Raw genomic sequence first — 20,286 nt, 5'->3', positions numbered from 1 at the left:
CCCGCTCTGATGCTGGGCTCTTTGTCAGTGATACTTCCGTTCTCGGCTGAGCAGCTGAACTAAGTGTCTTTAGTGTATACCACTTGCTCTTCTGTGTGCTTGTTCTGTGTATGATTTGGCTTGTCCCACGTTTTGTGTCTGCTTTGTGATTCTGTACTTCTGTTATATCTCTGGTTCTGACCTTTGGCTAATTTCTCTGACTTCCCTCCTGTCTATGCCCCTGATTACCGCGCTCCTGTCTGGTTTCTGACCGGCTTGTATTGCACCATTCTTCTGCCTCATCCCTAGAACACTGTGTTACTATCTGGTTACTGAACTTACGACGCTGCAGGCTCCTGCTTTCATTTTCTCTCCTGTACGGGAGTTAGCTCCACCTCTGGCCACTCCCCCGATGGTCATGTGTCTCAGGTCCTGCTCTCGTGCAGCTTGCACTTAGCAGTGGCCACACACTCTGACTCTAGATTGCTGCCTCTCTCCTTACTCCCCCTGGTGTTCAATACACTTTCCTGCAGTCCAGCATTATGTACCCCATGACGTCAGATCACATGGTTTCCCATGTGTTTGCAGCATCACAGGCCACATGACGCAGTCACCATGGTTGCTCCTGGATGCCTATGCCCATCATAGATCATAGATTTTAAGCTTGTGAGCAGGGCCTTCATTCCTCCTGGTGTCTGTTATGATCTATGTGATTATTGCTAGGCTGTAATGTCTATTGTCTGTACAAGTCCCCTCTGAAATGTAAAGTGCTGCGGAATATGTCGGCGCTATAGAAATAAAATGTATTATTTATTATCATGCATCACACCACACCTCCTCCGTGATCATTGCACAATGTTAGGAGTGGCGGAAGGCACTAAATAAAAATATAAATAAAGTGCCTTCGCCACTCGGGGTCCACCGTGCAGAAGATGTAATAACTGCTGCTAGGTGATGGCAGAGCAATCTGGCGGTAATGTGCACAGGGTTTAACGGCACCCAATGTGCACTACTCAGACTCTGTTGAACTCACAGAGTCACATAAAAAAAATACAAAAACGCTGAGTCTGTTATGAGCACAGACTGACAGCGCGACACCCGCGGTATATGGTCACAGGAGTAGCACTAGATGGCGGTACTTACTCCATCTAGACCTACTGAAGAGGATCGGGTGTAGTGCGTCGCAAGCACGAACGCACATAAAGCTGCAACTTCAGCGTGGCGGGAACAGAGCCGCTGCAAAGACACTGCTAACTAGCAGGCGCAATGCTGACGCTTGGCTGCTGAGGCGATGGAGCAATAGCGTGCTGGTGCTGATACTGGCAATAACTCAAGCACTCTCACAGACGTAGTATCAGAGGGTAGGGGTTTCCAATGAGTCATTCACCAGTCCATGCATCCATCAACAAACATACAGCAGCAGTATGGCTATACTAGCACATGGCGGAATGGCCATGCGGGCTTTTTATAACAAACGGGACCTTCCGGAAATCTCCAGGTCTCCAAGAGGAGCCAATGGGATCCGACACAGGACCTGAACACCTGACTCCTGAACTCCAATGGGAGTTTGTCCCATGAGCATGCTCAGATGCAGGAGAAGAGGACTTAGCCTCCGGAGACAGTTGCTGCAAAGCACTCTCCTCTGCAGTCTCCTCTACAGCAGATGAAGAGCAGGAGACTGCAGAATGTGAGGATCTAGATTTCAGCAAAGGAGAGGCAGAAATCTGACTCCTAACACACAGTACCTACACACTGTAAACTGTGGATTGGCTCATACTGCTTAATTTACCACCATTCTTCCTTGATGACTCCACCCCTTATGAAGGCGGTAGCCAAAATGCTGATCAGGGTGTAGGGTGTACACCACTCGGACGACGGAGCACGATGGTGTAAGTCCTTATACCAATCTTATTATTTTTAAGTTATTTATGTTCTGCAATGGTGAATATTATAAGTGAAAGATGTTGGCCCACATATTACAGACAAGCAGCAGGAAAGGTGTTTTATCGAGTATATTATTAATGCTCATGATTACAATTTTGTTCTCTATATTGGCACGTTACAGTGGGGAAAAAAGTTTTTAGTCAGCCACCAATTGTGAAAGTTCTCCCACTTAAAAAGATGAGAGAGGCCTGTAATTCACATTATAGGTAGACCACAACTATGAGAGTCAAAATGAGAAATCAAATCCATAACGTCACCTTATCTAATTTGGCAAGATTTACTTTACAAATTATGGAGGAAAATAAATATTTCGTCATTAACAAAAGTTCATCTCAATATTTTGTTATATATCCTTTGTTGGCAATGACAGAGGTCAAAAGTTTTCTGGAAGTCTTCACAAGTTTGGCATACACTGTTAGTGGTATGTTGGCCGATTCCTCCATGCAGATCTCCTCTAGAGCAGTGATGTTTTGGGCCTGTCACTGGGCAATACAGACTTTCAAATCCCTCCAAAGGTTTATTATGGAGTTGAGATCTGGAGACTGGTTAGGCCACTCCAGGACCGTCATATACTTCTTACGAAGCCACTCCTTCTTTGCCCTGGCAATGTGCTTGAGATCATTATCATGCTGAAAGACCCATCCACATTTCATCTTCAATGACCTTGCTGATGGAAGGAGGTTTACACTCAAAATCTCATGTTACATAGCCCATTGATTCTTTCATGTACATGGATCAGTCATCCTGGTCCCTTTGCAGAGAATCAGCCACAAAGCATGATGTTGCCACCCCCATGCTTCACAGTAGGCATAGTGTTCTTTGGATGCAACTCAGCATTCTGTCTCCTCCAAACATGACGAGTTTTGTTTCTACCAAACAGTTCTACTTTAGTTTCATCAGACCATAGGATGCTCTCCCAATACTCTTCTGGATAATCCAAATGCTCTCTAGCAAACTTCAGATGGGCCTGGACATGTACTGGCTTAAGTAGGGGGACAAGTCTGGCACTGCAGGATCTGAGTCCCTGGTGGCGTAGTGTGTTACTGATGGTAGCCTTTGTTTCAGTGGTCCCAGCTCTATGCAGGTCATTCTCTAGGTCTCCCTGTGTGGTTCTGGGATTTTTGTTCACCATGTGTGATCATTTTGACCTTACAGGGCGAGATCTTGCATGGAGCCCCAGATCGAGGGAGATTATCAGTGGTCTTATGTCTTTCATTTTCTTCTTTTTGCTCCCACAGTTGATTTCATCACACCAAGCTGAATTGCAGATTCAGTCTTCCCAGCCTGGTGTAGTGCTACAATTTTGTTTCTGGTGTCCTTCGACAGCTCTTTGGTCTTCACCATAGTGGAGTTTGGAGTGTGACTGTTTGAGGTTGTGGACAGGTGTCTTTTCTACTAATAACAAGTTCAAACAGGTGCCATTACTACAGGTAATGAGTGGAGGACAGAGGAGCCTCTTAAAGAAGAAGCTACAGGTTTGTGAGAGCCAGAAATCTTGTATGTTTTTAGGTGACCAAATACTTATTTTCCACCATAATTTGCAAAATAAATCTTGCCAAATCAGACAAGGTGATTGACTGGTTTTGTTTTCACATTTTGACACTCATAGTTGTGGTTTACCTATGATGTCAATTACAGACCTCTCATCTTCTTAAGTGGGAGAACTTCTACAATTGGTGGCTGTCTAAATACTTTTTTCCCCACTGTATATGCATGTGGATTTTCCATGTACTAGGATTATGGACTATGCAGTAGGACTATGCAAAAATATATGCAAATTCAAAGATAATTCAATATGCCATCCAATACAAGTATAATGTTTCAGTCTAAACTAGACCTTCCTCAGTGAACTGCATAGAGACAAATACATATTTACATATTTTCAAGAAGACAGACATTGACCTAAATGTATGTATAGTCATTAGAAATGGCGTGGTAGTGAGAGGATGTCAGAGAAGTGAGACAGTAATTAAGGTAATGAATAACTAACCGGATTGCGTTAAGCAGTAATGCTGTGGTTTATCTCAAAATATCTACCCCATTATAATTGATTCCCAAATGTTACTAGGAGGAATAAAGTTAATTTCCTCCTAGTAGTGGGGTTCTAAGTGTAGGCTCAGAATGTTATTAAGCTGCAGATTGACCCAATATCTACAAGATAAAAGTGTTTTTTCAAATGACAGGTTCACTTTAATAAGGCCACCATCTTCTCGCATGGACAGAAAGCTAAGAATGTTAATATGTCAGGAGCCTCATGTGAGCATGTGTAGCATGAAACTCCCTGGAGATAACTTAAATTATGTACTGTCAAGCTCTCTCAAGGTCACAACAGCAGCTCAGCATTCAGAAGGTCAGGATGAACAGCAGTGTGAGCAGCCTCTTCTTACTTCACCCTGATTATCCACCATGATACATAAAAGTGGACAGCAGTGTGAGCAACTTCTTCTTACTTGACTCTGATTATTCACCATGTTACATCTGAGTGGACAGCAGTGTGATCAGCCTCTTCCTAATGCATCCTGATTATGCACCATGTTACATCTGAGTGGAAAGCAGTGTGAGCAGCCTCTTTTTACTTCACTGTGATTATCTACCATGTTAAATCTGAGTGGACAACAGAGTGAGCATCCTCTTCTTAATTCATCCTGATTATCCACCATGTTACATCTGAGTGGACAGCAGCGTGAGCAGCCTTTTCTTACTTCACCCTGATTATCTACCATGTTACATCTGAGTGGACAGCAGTGTTAGTAGCCTCATCTTTCTTCACTGCGATTAATACCATGTTACATCTGAGTGAATAGCAGAGTGATCAGTCTTTTCTTATCTCAGTAAGTCCACTATCTCCAGTATTATATCAGAATATCCACTGTTAGCACAATTTTCTACATATAATGAGAGGAGAATTGAGCTTCTTACTGCACTTGCTGACAGTCACCTGTCATATTAACATTACAGGTTGATTTCTGGCAGTGTAATAAGATGATAGCCATTTTTCTCTAGTACATTGGTTAGCTTCCTAGACAAAATAAGTATGGTTTTCTAAATAACCCCTTCACGACCAGAGGTATTTCCATTTTTGCATTTTCATTTTTTGCTCCCCTTCTTCCCAGAGAACATATCATGTACTGGAAACCAAGAAAAAAATTCCAAGCACTGTGAAATCGCAAAAAAAGTGCAATTCCACAGTTGTTGTTTTTTACCATGTTCACTAAATGCTAAAAATGACCTGCCATTATGAATCTCCAGGTCATTATAAGTTGATAGAAACCAAACATGCCTAGGTCCTTTTTTTAAGTCATGAAAACAAAATCCAAACTTTGGTATAAAAAAAGGCACCATTTTCCGAGACCTGTAGTGTCTCTATTATTCCTGATTTGGGTCAGGGTGAGGGCTTATTTTTTGCGTGCCAAGCTGACATTTTTATGAAAAAACATGATTCTGATGTAGTAAATTTTTTTCTCATTATGTTGTTTAGCAATCTAGTTAATTCTTTTTTGTATTGATAGATCGGGAGATTCTGAATGCGGCAATACCACATATGTGTATATTTGATTTTTTTAAATATTTTTCAAAACTTTTTTTAACTTTTTGCAGGCTTCAATAGTCTCCATGGGAGACTAGAAGCTGCAGTACTTCGATCGCCTCTGCTACACACAGGTGATTATCAAATCGCCTGTGTTTGGCAGAATTGCTCACGTGCTATGAGCACTGACCACAGGGTGGTGCTCATAGCAATCTGGCAATGACAACCATAGAGGTCTCCTGGGCGGGATTTACGACAAGCTTATGGTAAGTGCGAGTTAAATGCCACTGTCAGAGATTGGCACATGTCAACTGGACAGATCAACTGTCATGAGCGCCAAAGCCCGCACCAAACAGGGAGAGTCCAACATCGGCGTACTATTAAGGGGTTAAAGGTATTTACGAATTATATTTATAAGGAATTGTATTACTTTATTTTTAATATTCCTAATGGAAATTGCTACATTTGCAGAGCATCCCTTTAAAATATTGTATAAATTTTAATACATTATAGCACCGAATTCAAATAAAACTTAGGTTTTCTATAATAAAGACAGCTATATTATTACGGCACTTCTTCACAGATTTCTATTTTTATATAGGAAAGAGAGATCATGAAGGAAATAATGGAAAATGGTCCAGTGCAAGGTACAGTGACCAAATATAGTTTATTTATTACATGCTATAATAATAGGTTAATATTTCATTTCTATTTCTCTATGACCTCTACAGCTCTGGCAAAAATTAAGAGACTGCTTCTAAATGTTCAGTTTGTCTGATTTTTCTCTTTATAGGTATATTTTTGAGTAAAATGTAAATTGTTCTTTTAGTCTATAAACTTCTGACAACATGACTCCGAAATTCCAAGCAATATATTTTTTTTTTTGAAAAGGAGAAATGGTCAAAATTAAAAAAAACAAAAAAAACGTGCTTTCAGACCTCAAATAATGCAAAGAAGACAAGTTCATAATCATTTAGAAACAACAACAGAAATGTTTTAACTCAGGAAGAGTTCAGAAATCAATATTTTGTGGAACAACCATGATTTTTAAAAACAGCTTTCATGCGTGTATGCATGCTTGCCACCAGTCTTTCACAATGCTCCTGGCACAAAAATTTAAGCAGTTCTTCTTTGTTTGATGGCTTGTGACTATCCATCATCCTCTTGATTACATTACAGAGGTTTTCAATGGGGTTCAGGTCTGGAGATTGGGCTGGCCATGACAGGGTTTTGATGTGGTGTCTCTTAATTTTTGCCAGAGCTGTATACAGCTATCATATTCTCAAGCAATCAATGTTAACACCTTACACCCTGCATTAAAGTATGACACGGTCAAGGTGTGCATGTCTGGAGAGGGCTCAGAAACGGTGTCCATTCTATATAGAGCAAATGCCGGCTTGAAACACATAGTCAACATCTGCCTGTAACAGCAGAGATTGACACAGGAAGCGATCACTGCTATATAATAGTGACTGACAGCAACATTAGAAATAGCGATGCAATCAATGGGAACCACATCACTGCCATGTTGGTACTCCTCTCAAGTATAGACTGAACTTCAAAGGAAACAGTGATTTATGTAATATTGTGAAATTCTCTGGGATTGCAGTATATAGTGTAAGTGATGAAATTGTCACTGGTTACAGACTATTGGGACTAAATAATAAAATTAAAAAATTATGTTTTTGAAAATATTTTTTTTTTAAATCTGCATTTAAATTACTCCCTTTTCCCAGTTTTAAATAAAGAAATAATAATAATAACAACAATAACTCGTATTACTACATCCATAAATGGCCAGAGTATCAAAATATACAATTAATTAAAACACATGTGGAATGCCAGAGCCTAAAAAATAAATGAATAAAATAAATCAACAGACTTGCAATCTTTCAGTCACCATTGTTAAAAAAAGATGCAAAAAAAGTTGCCCATATGTAGAGATGAGCGACTCTGCCGTTTTTCGGGTCAAGTCGGATTTCATGAAACCCGACTTTCGCAAAAGCCGGGTCGAACAAAATCGGCTGACTATAGGGAAAAGTGGGAGGCCGACTGAAACACGAAACCCAATGCAAGTCAATGGGGAAGCAAAGTCGGCAGAGAGTGGAAGACAGTAAACACACCTACAGTGCCTATTTCAATGCGAAAAACATCAATTCTTATAACTGAAGCTTGTCAACCTTAATTTACTTCCTAATAATAGTTACGCATTGAAAACTGGGGGTTATTTGGCTAAAGTTGTGGGGGGGTTGGGCTGGCTCCATGTTTTCATGTGCCCTGGGCCAAAGGGTGTCAGTGCGCCCCTTTAACACATACCACAACTCATGATGCTCCAATACGCCACAGAAATATAGGTATAGTACAATGACACATACTTCACTGCTTACATGACATGACTGATCTATTTTAAATTGTACAATAGCTCAAAAACAGGACAGTATGTTACTCCATACAGTGTTATGGCCACCACATTGTGCGCCATACAGAATAATGAGCCCATATATTTCTCCATACCAAATAATTAGTCACATATAATGTTCCATACAGTATATGATGAGCTCCACATAATGCTCCATATGTAATGGGCCCCATTTGTAATGCTCCAGTGTAAAATGGGCCCCTTAGATGATGCTCCAGTGTCTGATCTGCCCCATTTACAATGCTCCAGTACATGATGGGCCTCATGGATGATGCTCCAGTGTATCATGGGCCCTAATAATGCTCCATATATAATGGGCCACATTTGTAATGCTCCAGTGTATAATGGGCCCCTTAGATGCGGCTCCAGTGTCTGATCTGCCCCATTTGCATTGCTCCAGTACATGATGGGCCCTATTTTTAATTAACCCAGGCATGGTATGTGAAAAGAGCTCCATGGAGTAATATGAGGTGTGTGCTTCCACATCCTTCACTTTTGGTGTGGGTGAAGGACACAAGGAAAGGGGTTGCTCCTGACCAGAAGCCTGCAGTTACGACTCAGTGCTTGCATTTTTTACAACTTCAGAAGAGGAGGCGATAGAGCTGGAGGCTGTTTCAGCAATGTAAGCCACAAACAGTTCCTGATACTCCGGCTTTAAAAGCAGTCTACCTACTCCCAGAAAAGGGAGCCTTACAGGCTTTACAGAGCTACACCATGACGCTGGCTCAACACCTCCTGACTTAGCTGCTATTGTGTTTTTGGCACTACCAGCAGATGCACACCACCAACATCAGTACCATGTGGCCCGCCACGCCCACATCTGTGTCCTCTTCCACCATACTTCCTCATGTTTTGGAAATTGGACACAAAATACCAGCAGGTATATGGTACTGTATCAGAAGCGTACAGCTCTATACAGTCTATGGATAACAGTAAATCTCCGTATATATTTCATGAGGCATACACAGACGCTCACAGGCTCAGTATGGATTACCCAATAAAATAACAAGTTGAAAAAGGGTACAGTATCACCAGATACAAGGTATATATAGTATAGTGTAAACATTCTGATTCTCCGTATACATTTCAGGAGGCAGACACAAACGCTCTCAGGCCCAGTATGGATTACACAAGAATATGAAAAGCTGTAAATGGGTTATGTAACACAAGCGTACAGCTGTATACAGTGTTGGGGTAATCTTAAAGTTCCAAATATATTGCCAGAGTAACAGACAGACGTTTACAGGCTCATTATGGATTACACCAGAATCTAAATAGCTAAAAAGGTTACTGTATCAGAAGCGTTCTGCTGTATACAGTTTTGGCCAAATTGAAAATATCGGTATATATTTTTGTAGTCACCCTCAGATGCTCACTCAGTTTGGTTTTGACCGTAATAAAAAATGTTGTAAAAAAGGTCCTGGATAACAAGATAGCAAGCATATATATTTTTAGGGTACAATTGAAATCTCCATATAAATAGTCCCGTAGTTACTCTCAGACGCTTACACAGTATGGATTTGACCGTAATGCTAAATGTCAAAGAAAGGTACTGTATAACAAGATACAAGCTGTATCGAGTATAGTGTAAAAATTTGATTCTCTGATTCATTGTATATATAGAAGGCGTAACCCACACACACTCACTCACTATGGATGATGTAGTGAAGGTAGACTGACAGACAAACCATCCTGTAGTGAGAAGCAGAGGTGTAGTGCAGTGTAGGTGTGAAACCGCTAAGATAAAGAGAAAGGGTGCAGTGTTTTAGCTTGGCCATTAGAGGGCAGTGGAGAGTGTAGGAGTGGGACTGAATAACTGCCATTGGTCAGAGAAACTGTTAGGTGAATGGTGGGTGGAGTTACCAGATCTGGAAGTATAAAAGGCTGAGGGAGGGTTCTGGAAGAGTCAGTCAGCGAAGGGAGCACAGTAAAGAGGAAGTTTTGCTGAGGAAATAGAAACAGTGGAAAGGCTCCAGAGAGGGCTGACAGTTGAGGCAGTCACGGGGGGTGGCCCAGAGGATGGTAGCCGCAGACATAGATGGCCTAGGGCTATCATACGGACGGTGTGCTCAGAGTGGTGCAACGCTGTGGTGGTTGGGCCTAGGCCAGCCACAGTGGAAGAGCCACAGAGGACGCCACGATTATAGCTACAAAGGAAGTGAAGGTACCGGGGCCTGTGTACAGAGAAATGTGAAACGGCTGTGGTGAATTGCTGTTGTCTACAGAAGGATGGGCACTAAAAATGGACCTGTTCAATACAAACCCTGTCTCAGTCTTGTGTTTGTCTGCGGCAAGAAGAGGGTCCCCCCACACTAGGTTATCCTACAGATGATACCTTAATACAAATTTTTGAAACAAGGTACTGTATCAGCACATACCAGGTGTGTCCAGTCTAGGGTTAAATTTCCATCTATACTTCCGGAGTCAGACACAGACACTCACAGGCTCACTATGTATTACACCAGAATTAAAAAAGTAGAAAAAGGGAAAGGTATTCATAGCGTACACAGTATACAGTGTTGTGGTACTTTTAAATCTTCGTATATATATCAATCTCAGTAAGCCAGTCAAGAATCTCCGCTACTGGAAACTACATGGATACAAGTATAGACGCAAAGTCGAGTGTTAGCAGAAATTTTGGAAATACTGATCGCGGGAAAACCTCCAGGTAGATGCAGACCCTCAGTTGCTGTGTCTGTGGAGAAAGTGAAAAAGGTTCTTTGTGAAGAAAGGATTGCTTTATCGCAGTAGCATGGATCACATCACCGTTACTCATCTCCATCAAATTGTGATCACAGGGAGAGATGTGCCCATGGTCCTCACTGCTTATCATGATGTGTCTGGTCATTTTGGAGTGCAAAAGACATAAGCCACAGGCCGTAGGCGATTCTATTGGATTGGCATGAGAGGAGACATTGAAAAATGGTGGCAGGAATGTCACACATCTGTGACTATCACAACTGTGAAAGGTGATCATAAACCACCACTGCATCCGCTTGTAAGTTGACGTCCATTTCAAATGGTAGCCATTGATCATCTGAAGGTAGAGGCCAGCAGGACAGGCCATAGCTACATCTTAACCATCATTGATCAGTACACCAAATTTCTAGTGGCCGTCCCTGTGAAGGATTTAACTGCCCAGACTACACAATTTGCAAATGCTGTGGCCATGACCAAACGGGGGGGGCACAATCGTGGTCGATGGTACTGGCACAGGGCCCCTCATAGTATGCTGGTGTGCCTGACGGCGAGTGGGCCCTCCCACTGTCTGAGACACTGTATTGTACTATGAGGGCTCTTGTGCCATTGCCGTCGGCCATCAGTGGGCCCATCCTCCTATTCAGAGCAGCGGCACTTGCCCGGGTGCGCCAGGTCTTGACCCCAGCCATTGGGGGAGGGGTGGGCAGCCCAGTTAGGGAGGTTTAAAAATTGGCATATGTTGATGTGTTGGCTGGACATTCTGCAGCTGCAAAGGTCTTAATTGGGCAAGTCCGAGGAAGAGGAGGAAAAAACCGAGGCACTTTTCTGGTAATCTATGTGTCATCAGGGGAAGGTGGGACAAAATCCTTTGAAACCCATGCATGGTTCATTTTAATGAAGGTTAGATCATCAACATTTTGGGTCGACAGACGGGTCCTTTTTTCTGTCAGGATTGATCCAGCAGCACTGAAGACTCTTTCAGATAACACACTAGCAGCAGGGCAAGCGAGCTCCTGTAAGGTATATTGTGCCAAATAAGGCCAGGCGTCCAGTTTAGAGGCCCAATAGTCAAAGGGGAATGACCTGTGAGGGAGAACATCGATATGGGAGAAGTAGTTTGTAACCATAGTTGACAACTGCTGCCTCCTTTCACTTTTAATTGATGCAGTATTAGCAGTCGTGTGAGTGGTACTTGAGAAATCATTCCACAACATGGTCATTAAACCCCTGTCTCCAACGACACTTCTGCTGTGTGCACCACAAACACCTCTTCCATTGTGCCCACTACGGCTCGTGGGAGAACCAGCACCGCTGCTGTGTGCTGGGAAAGCATCAAACAAACGGATTACCAGAGTTGCTTGTTTGTTTGCCAATATTATCTCTAGGTTCTCCTGTGGCATGATGTTGTGTAATTTGCCTTTGTAGCGTGGATTGAGGATGCTGGCCAGCCAGTAGCCATCATCCCTCATCATTTTGGCAATGCGGGGGTCCCTTTTAAGGATCCGCAAGGCATAATTGCACATGTGGGCAAATGTTCCAGGTGTCAATGATGCACTGCCCGTGGTGGGTGGAGGAGCAGTTTCTGGCAAATCCACATCCCTACAGTCACGCACAAACACTGTACCTGACCTTGGAATGCCAACATTTTCTATTGCCCCCTGAGAAACATCCTCCTGCCCAAAATAATCTTCCCCCTCATCCTCATCTTCCTCCTCTTCCTCTTCTTACTCCACCTCATCCAGGACAGTTCCCTGACCAGACAATGGCTGACTGTCATCAAGGCTTCCCTCCTCCTCCGCTGCAGATGCCTGATCCTTAATGTGCATCAAACTTTGCATGAGCAGATGCATAAGTGGGATGCTCATGCTTATGATGGTGTCGTCTGCGCTTACCAGCCGTGTGCACTCCTCAAAACACTAAAGGACTTTACAGAGGTCTTTCAGCTTTGACCACTGCACACCCGACAATTCCATGTTTTCCCTCAAACTGCTTGCCCGTGTATCTTCCCACAAATGCATTACAGCCTGCCTCTGTTCGCACAGCCTCTCAACCATGTGCAGGGTGGAGTTCCACCTTGTTGCAACATCTATGATTAGGCGGTGCTTGGGGAGGTGGAGCAATCGCTGCAGCTTCAGCATACGACTGGAGTGTATGGCTGAGCGACGGATGTGTGAGCCCAGTCTTCGCACCTTATAGAGCAGGGATGTTAACTCCGGATAATTATTAAGGAAGCACTGCACCACCAGGTTCAAAGTGTGAGCCAGGCAAGATATGTGTGTGAGTTTTGCACGGGCTATGACTGCCACAAAATTAAGGCCGTTATCACTGACTACCTTGCCTGCCTCAAGATGTAGACTGCCCAGCCAAGACTCTGTCGCTGCAAGTAGTCGGCCAGTACCTCCACGGTGTGTCTGTTGTCGCCCAAAGACATCATCTTTAACACAGCCTACGGGCGCTTACCACTATCTGTTGGATAGTGGGACACCTCGTGTGCAACACTGCCAGCTGTGGATGTAGTGCTCGTGTGACTGCACTCTCTGGACGAGCTTTCACTGATAGACAAGGAGGAGGAGCGAAAGCCTACAGTCAACTGTTTCCTATACTGTGGGCTAGGCAGCACTGTTCCCCTGCCGCTGTCCCCAATGGAGCCTGCATCCACCACATTAACCCAGTGCGCAGTGATGGACACGTAACGGCCATGGCCATGCCAACTGGTCCATGCATCTGTTGTGAGGTGCACCTTTCCACTCACTGACTGTTTTAGTGCAAGGACACTGCGGTCTTTCACATGCCGGTGGAGGGCAGGGATGGCTTTTCGAGAAAAGAAGTGCCAACTGATTAGGTCATAGCGTGGGACTGTGTAGGTCTGAGGTCGCGGAAAGCTTTGCTTTCAACCAAACGGTAGGGCATCATCCATAATGAGATTAATTGGCAATGTAGGCGTTCAAACACAGTGTACGCGGATGATAGGATGAGTACTTTCTTGTCCTACTCATAGTGTCTGGTAGGGTGAGCTGGACTGGAGAGCTGCATATGGGGGAAGTAGCGGTGGACCGGATGGAGTGAGAAGGTGTTGGTGATGTTATTGGTGGTGATGGCCTAGATTCAGTGTTGTGTTGCAAAACCATTGTGATTCCCTGAGTGTTTTAGCCTTGCGACGACACCTCCACATTTAGTGCTGGTGGTGTGCTTAATGGTGGCGGTAGTCTTACAGTGGGGGTAGCGATGGAGCATTGTTGGCTACTTTCACTCGGAGCAGGTGCACATGTGCTACCTGAGGTTTTGTAGTCCGTCCACGCTTACAAGTGCATGTTGATTAAATGTCTTAGCATGCAACTGGTATTCAAATTTCTGAGTTGTTTAACTCGGCTAAAGGTCCTTCAGCACTTCTTACAGGTAACCTTTGCCTCATCAGTAGGATTTTGGACAAAGAAGTGCCACACTGCACTCTTCCTACTATGGTAAACATTTTCTGGCCTTGCACGCTGTGCTAAGTTGACTGTCTGGTCAAACTATCCTGCAACTCTTAGTTTTTGTTCCACGTTTTAGAACAGCTGTGGGCCTGCTTGATAACTGCTGCTGCGATGTCAATGTTTGCTGCAAGTCCTTCTCCTTATCTGAACGATTGCCAGCGCCACCCTCCTCCCCAATGGTTGCCAATCCTGGTCCAGAACTGGGTCATCCATCACCTCCTCTTCAAAGTCATCTGCACCTTCCTCTTTACCTTCCTCTGTGTCACCGTGTAAGGTGGTATAGCTTGCGGGAAGGGGCACCTGAGTTTCATCAGGGTCAGATTCTGCCTCAATAGACTGCAAAGGCAATGTAGTGCTGTGAGTCAATGTACCAGCAGAATCATCTAGCAGTGGCTGTGCATCAGTGCACTCCATGTAAGATTCATCTTGGACTGGGGAATTCAGGATTTGACTGGATAACCCAGGCATGGCATGTGAAAAGAGCGCCATAGAGTAATCTGAAGTGTGGGCTGCCGCATCCTTAAATTTTGGTGGGGGTGAAGGACACAAGGAAAGGGGTTTTTATGACCAGAACCCTGCACTGACGACTCCATGCTTGCAGGTTTCGACTGTTCAGAAGAGGAGGCAATAGAGCTGGTGGCTGTTTCGGCAAAGTATGCCAAAACCTACTCCAAGAAAAGGCAACCTTACAGGCCTTCTTTGGCCAGAGCATGACGCAGGCTCAACACCTCCTGCCTTAGCTGCTATTGTGCTTTTGCCAGAACCAGCCGATGCACCACCACCATCAGTGCCAGCCGCGCCCCCTGCCCACGTCCGCGGCCTCTTCCACCATACTTCCTCATGTTTGGGAAAATGTACCAAAAATACCAGCAGAGAGATGGTACTGTATGAGGAGCGTCCAGCTGTGTAAGGTGTATTAAACAAATTAAATCAACGTATATATTATGTTAGTCACAGACGCTCCCACAGTATGTATTGGGCCGTAATCCAACAAGCAGATATACGGAACTGTATCAGAAGTGTACAGCTGTATACAATTTTTGTGCAACTAACAATCTCTGTATATATATTTACGGAGTGTCACACACACACGCTGACTAGGTATAAAAGTGACTGTAATGCGAATGGCAGATATACAATACTGTTAGAGAATCGGACAGCTCTATACGATGTGTGTATGTAAAATTGTCAAGTTCCTTGTATTTGTATATGGACTGACACACGCTGTCTCTGTCTAGTTTTGACCGTATCAAACAGCAGATATACAAAACTGTTTTGAAAAGCGGACAGGACTCTAAGGTGTAGGTCTGGAAAATGGAAAAACTCCTTGGCTTTTTTTTCCAGAGTCACACACAGGTAGCTTCTATTTCTTCGTGCTAGAAGGTGGTACATGGTAGTGTGTGAGGAGTGTACACTGCTGTACGGTGTGTGTATGTAAAATTGTCAAGCTCTGTATATTTGTATACAGACTGACACACACTGTCTCTGTCTAGTTTTGACCGTTATCAAACAGCAGATGTATGAAACTGATTGAAAAACGGACAGGACTCTAAGGTGTAGGTCTGGAAAAATGGAAAAACTCCTCGGCTTTTTTTTCCAGAGTCACACCTTGATAGCTTCTATTTGTCCATGCTAGAAGGTGGTACACCGTAGTGTGTGAGGAGCATACACCGCTGTATGGTGTGTGTATGGAAAATTGTCAAGCTCTGTGTATTTGTATACGGACTGACACACGTTATCTCTGTCTAGTTTTGACTGTAATCAAACAGCAGATATACAAAACTGTTTGAAAAACGGACACAACTCCAAGGTGTTGGTCTGGAAAAACGGACAAACTCCTCGGTTTTTTTCTTCCAGAGTCACACCCAGATAGCTTCTATTTTTCTGTGATACCAGCTGGTACACGGTAGTGTGTGAGGAGCGTAAACCGCTAAACGGTGTGTGAAAAATTAACGCTCAGTAACTCACCTGGACAAAATAATAAAATTTGGAGTGCTTTGAAAAAAGCTGTTTGAACAGCAGTGTGCACACAGCAATTCAGCTAGCAGGTAGCCTTAGAAGGCAGCCTAATCACCACCAGCGCTGCTGCACACAACAAAAATCCTCCCCTTTCACTGCACACTAACTGCCTAACGCTCTCCCTGTTCAGAATCAGCAGCAGCACCTCTCCCTATTGTAAGATCGGCAGAAGTAAGATGGTGCTCAGCGTTCACAGCCTTTTATACCCACTGTGACGCCACACAAAGCCAGCCAATCACTTCAATGCCCTTCTCTAAGATGGTGCTGGCCGCGGCGCATGTCATCGCATTGCCCACAGTGTGCGTCCTCCATCATTGGGTGAGAAAAGGTGCTGAAAGTATCATTTGAATCGCGACTTTGGCGCGCTGATCGGCGACCTCATGGCCGACCTCACGCTAGGGTCTGGTTTCGATCAGCGAAACCCAACTTTGGCGTAAGTCAGTGATTTTTGAATCTGACCGACCTGTTTCGCTCAACTCTAGATTGTACTTCTTCTGGGCTTTGGAGATGTTCCCCTGCACCTCCCTCCAGAGGGTTTTTAACTGTTGTACCATCCCCTCGGCACCAGAGCAATCTGAATCCATACGGGAAAATTCCCCAAACTGCAGAACAAACCAATAATTGATCTGAAAGGGAGACTTTCCGGTAGATTGATTAATACGACAGTTGAATGCAAATTCTGCCATGGGCAATACCTCACACCAGTCTTCCTGTCTGGAGGAGGCCAGGCATCTCAGAATCTGCTCCAACGACTGGTTGGTGCGTTCAGTCTGTCCGTTGGATGATTCCGGGTGATAGGCAGAGGAGAATGACAACGTGACCCCCAACTTCATACAAAACGCTCTCCAAAACCTGGCCACAAATTGCACACCCCTGTCCGACACCATGTTCACGGGCACTACATGCAATCGAACAATGTGCTGTATAAACAAGCGGGCCAAGGTTTCAGCAGATGGTAATGCAGGTAATGGCACAAAGTGGGCTTGCTTAGAAAATCTATCAACCACTACCCATACCACTGAGTTGCCCTTGGAAGATGGAAGATTAGTGATAAAGTCCATGGACAGGTGTGTCCATGGTTTATCTGGAATTGGCAAAGGCACCAATTCCCCGGCCGGCCGGACCTGAGAGCTTTTAGAGCGCGCACACCCCACAAGTATTTACAAACCTTTTTATATCAGTACCCATAGAGGGCCACCAAAAACCCTTAGCTACTGCCCCCTGGGTAGCTGCAATACCAGGGTGTGCACTTAACACAGAATCATGAAATTCTTGAAGGAGTGTGAGACAGAATTGTTCGGGTACAAACAATTTACCGGGGGGTTTATTCCTGGGAGCTTGTGCTTCCAGAATCTCTCTCTGTAACTCAGAGGAGATTTCGGCTACAACCACTTCCGGTTGAAGAATGGAGGAAGGAGGTTCTGGAGGGGACACAGAATCAAAACTTCGAGATAAGGCATCCGCCTTTACATTTTTAGACCCTGATCGGAACGTGATGGTAAAATGAAATCGTGAAAAAAAAAGTGCCCACCAAGCCTGTCTGGGGGTCAATCTCTTAGCAGACTCGATATAGGCCAGGTTTTTATGATCAGTGATGACCGTTATGGGATGAGCGGCCCCCTCCAAAAAATGCCTCCATTCTTCGAAGGCCAATTTAACCGCTAACAATTCCCTGTTAACGACATCATAGTTTCTCTCGGCCGAAGAGAAGTTCTTAGAGAAAAAGGCACAAGGTTTGAGGTTAGTCAGGGTAGAGGGGCCCTGTGACAATACTGCCCGAAGTGTCGACCTCGATGATAAAAGGTCTTGACGAATCGGGTTGTACCAACACAGGGGCTGTGGTAAAACACTTTAATGTAAGGAAGGAATTTTTTGCGGCCACGGACCAATTTTTTACATCTGCCCCTTTAAGAGTGAGGTCCGTCAAGGGTTTCACCACCTGCGAGAACCCTTTAATGAATTTCCTATAATAATTGGCGAAGCCCAGAAATCGCTGCAACCCCTTCAGGTCATGAGGCTGCACCCAATCTGTAATGGCCTGAACCTTCCCTGGATCCATACGGAATCCCTCCCCGGATACAATTACACCCAGAAAAGACAGTTCTTGCATAAAAAATGAGAACTTCTCCAGCTTAGCATACAAATGGTTCTCCCGGAGTCTCATAAGAACCGTATGTAAATGGTGTAAGTGTGACTGACTGTCCTCAGAGTATATCAAGATGTCATTCAAGTAGATGACTACATAACGCCCAATCAAGTCAGAAAAAACAACATTAATGAAGTTCTGAAAAACAGCAGGAGCGTTAGTGAGGCCAAAGGGCATAACCAGGTTTTCAAACAGCCCCTCAGTTGTCAGGAATGTTGTTTTCCATTCGTCCCCCTCCTGGATCCTTATAAGGGTATAAGCCCCTCGTAGATCGAGCTTAGAAAACCATTTGGCCCCCGTGAGTTGGTTGCATAGATTAGGAATCAACGGGAGAGGGTACGTGTTCTTAACAGTAATTTTGTACAGTTCCCGAAAGTCGAGGCACGGTCGCAACCCACCATCTCTTTTCTTTACAAAGAAAAACCCCACTGTCACAGGTGAGACCGAGGGCCGAATATGCCCCTTGCGAAGGCTCTCTTTGATGTACTCTTTCATAGCTTGGCGCTCAGGCCCAGACAAATTAAACAAACGAGCCATGGGTAATTTGGCTCCAGGTACTAAATCGATAGCACAATCAAATGGTCTATGTGGTGGGAGCGCCTCAGCCTCGCTTTCAGAAAACACGTCTTCAAAGTCTCTCAGGTACTCCGGAATACCCTCCAGACCGACAGACGACACAGATACAGATCTTATCGGATTGACAAAAGGAACCGGGTTACAACACAGACCATTATCATTACATCCCCATCGGATGATCTCCCCCTTCACCCAATCAATGAGAGGATTGTGGCGTTGCAACCAGGGGTATTTATACTCACTCCAGACTAGGATTCCCTGTCAGCTATACTGTTATTCTGGCTGTATGTCTGACCCCTGGTGTGCTTGTATACTGCATTGCTTGTTTGATTCCCGTGTATGACTCGGTCTGTCCCCTCACTCTGTTCTCTGTCTCACGTTTTGGTACTATCGTCTTCTCTGGTTCTAACCTCCTGGCTTGGCTATCGTTACTCCGTTACAGTTTGTCCCTATTGTACCGTCTATTGCCCGTTCTCGTTTTCTGATCTCTTGCTACGTCCTGACTATCCGTTCTGTCTAACCCTTTGGTATTGTTGTGCTATCTCGTGCTTTGACCCCGGCTTAATCTGGTTTATGTCTCTATCTATACCCCTTGGTAACTTGTCCCGCAGTTACCTTTCTAGGAGTCTTCCTTCAGCTATAATGTCAGGAAAACCGCACTGCACTTGTTCACTGAGCCAGTGCGCGTGTCCTTAGTACAAAAACAGTACTCAAAGATACCTGTGGAGCGGGGCAGCAGCGGTGAAGATGTGTGCTTCAGAGTAAAAGGGCCTGAAGCATGTGACTGCTGGGGGCGTGGCCTAAGCTCCACAGAGCTAGGAGCTGAAGGAAGACTCCTAGAAAGGTAACTGTGGGACAAGTTACCAAGGGGCATCTCTAAGCTGGTCAAACTTTGCCTTCCTAAAGTTCAGTGTTTTTGTGGCTCTCTTACAGGTCCCCCTAGCAAAAGACAAGTGAAACTATATAATACTGTGGTTGCTATTTCCTAGATGCCCGACGACCTGCAGATTTGTTATTCTGTCAGGTCTATTAGATAGTGTTAGGTCTAAAAGTGCTGCTCCTCTGGTTGGATTCTGCACCAATTGTGAAAGATAATTTTTCTTGGTTATTAGCAGAAACCTGTTGCCTTTATGGGTTTCGCAGGTCTCTGTTTCCCAGTTAATATCCTGGTAGTTATAGTCCCCAATGACAAGGACCTCATTATGGGTTGCTGCTTCATCTATCTGCCTCAGTATAAGACTTTCCATGATTTCTGTTATATTTTTGGGTTTGTAACAGACCCCAATGAGAATTTTGTTACTATTTTCCCTCCATGTATTTCGACCCATAGGGACTCAACATCCTCATTCCCTTCACTAATATCCTCCCTTAAAGTGGACTTTAGACAAGACTTTACATAAAGACAAATCCCTCCTCCTCTCCGATTTTTGAGATCCTTTCTAAACAAACTGTAACCCTGTAAGTTAACTGCCCAGTCATAGCTTTCATCTAATCATGTCTCGGT

The 20,286-nt window shown here is 44.3% G+C and overlaps 1 protein-coding gene across 2 annotated transcripts in view; it reads left to right on the top strand.

Annotated features, from left to right (window-relative positions):
• The window catches only part of TINAG (tubulointerstitial nephritis antigen), a 152,234-nt gene that overhangs the window by 88,872 nt on the left and 43,076 nt on the right, over nt 1-20,286 (top strand). For both annotated transcript variants that reach the window (XM_073589141.1, XM_073589142.1), the window contains exon 8: nt 6,051-6,096. In XM_073589141.1, coding sequence (XP_073445242.1) covers nt 6,051-6,096 — 46 coding nt within the window. The remainder of the gene's footprint in view (nt 1-6,050; nt 6,097-20,286) is intronic.

The sequence above is a fragment of the Dendrobates tinctorius genome, unplaced genomic scaffold, assembly GCF_039654945.1.
Source record: "Dendrobates tinctorius isolate UK_male_01 unplaced genomic scaffold, ASM3965494v1 ptg000107l, whole genome shotgun sequence".
Classification (NCBI taxonomy): Eukaryota; Metazoa; Chordata; class Amphibia; order Anura; family Dendrobatidae; genus Dendrobates; species Dendrobates tinctorius.
The sequence above is the reverse complement of the archived record's forward strand: the minus strand, read 5'-3'. Positions and strand labels throughout refer to the sequence as shown.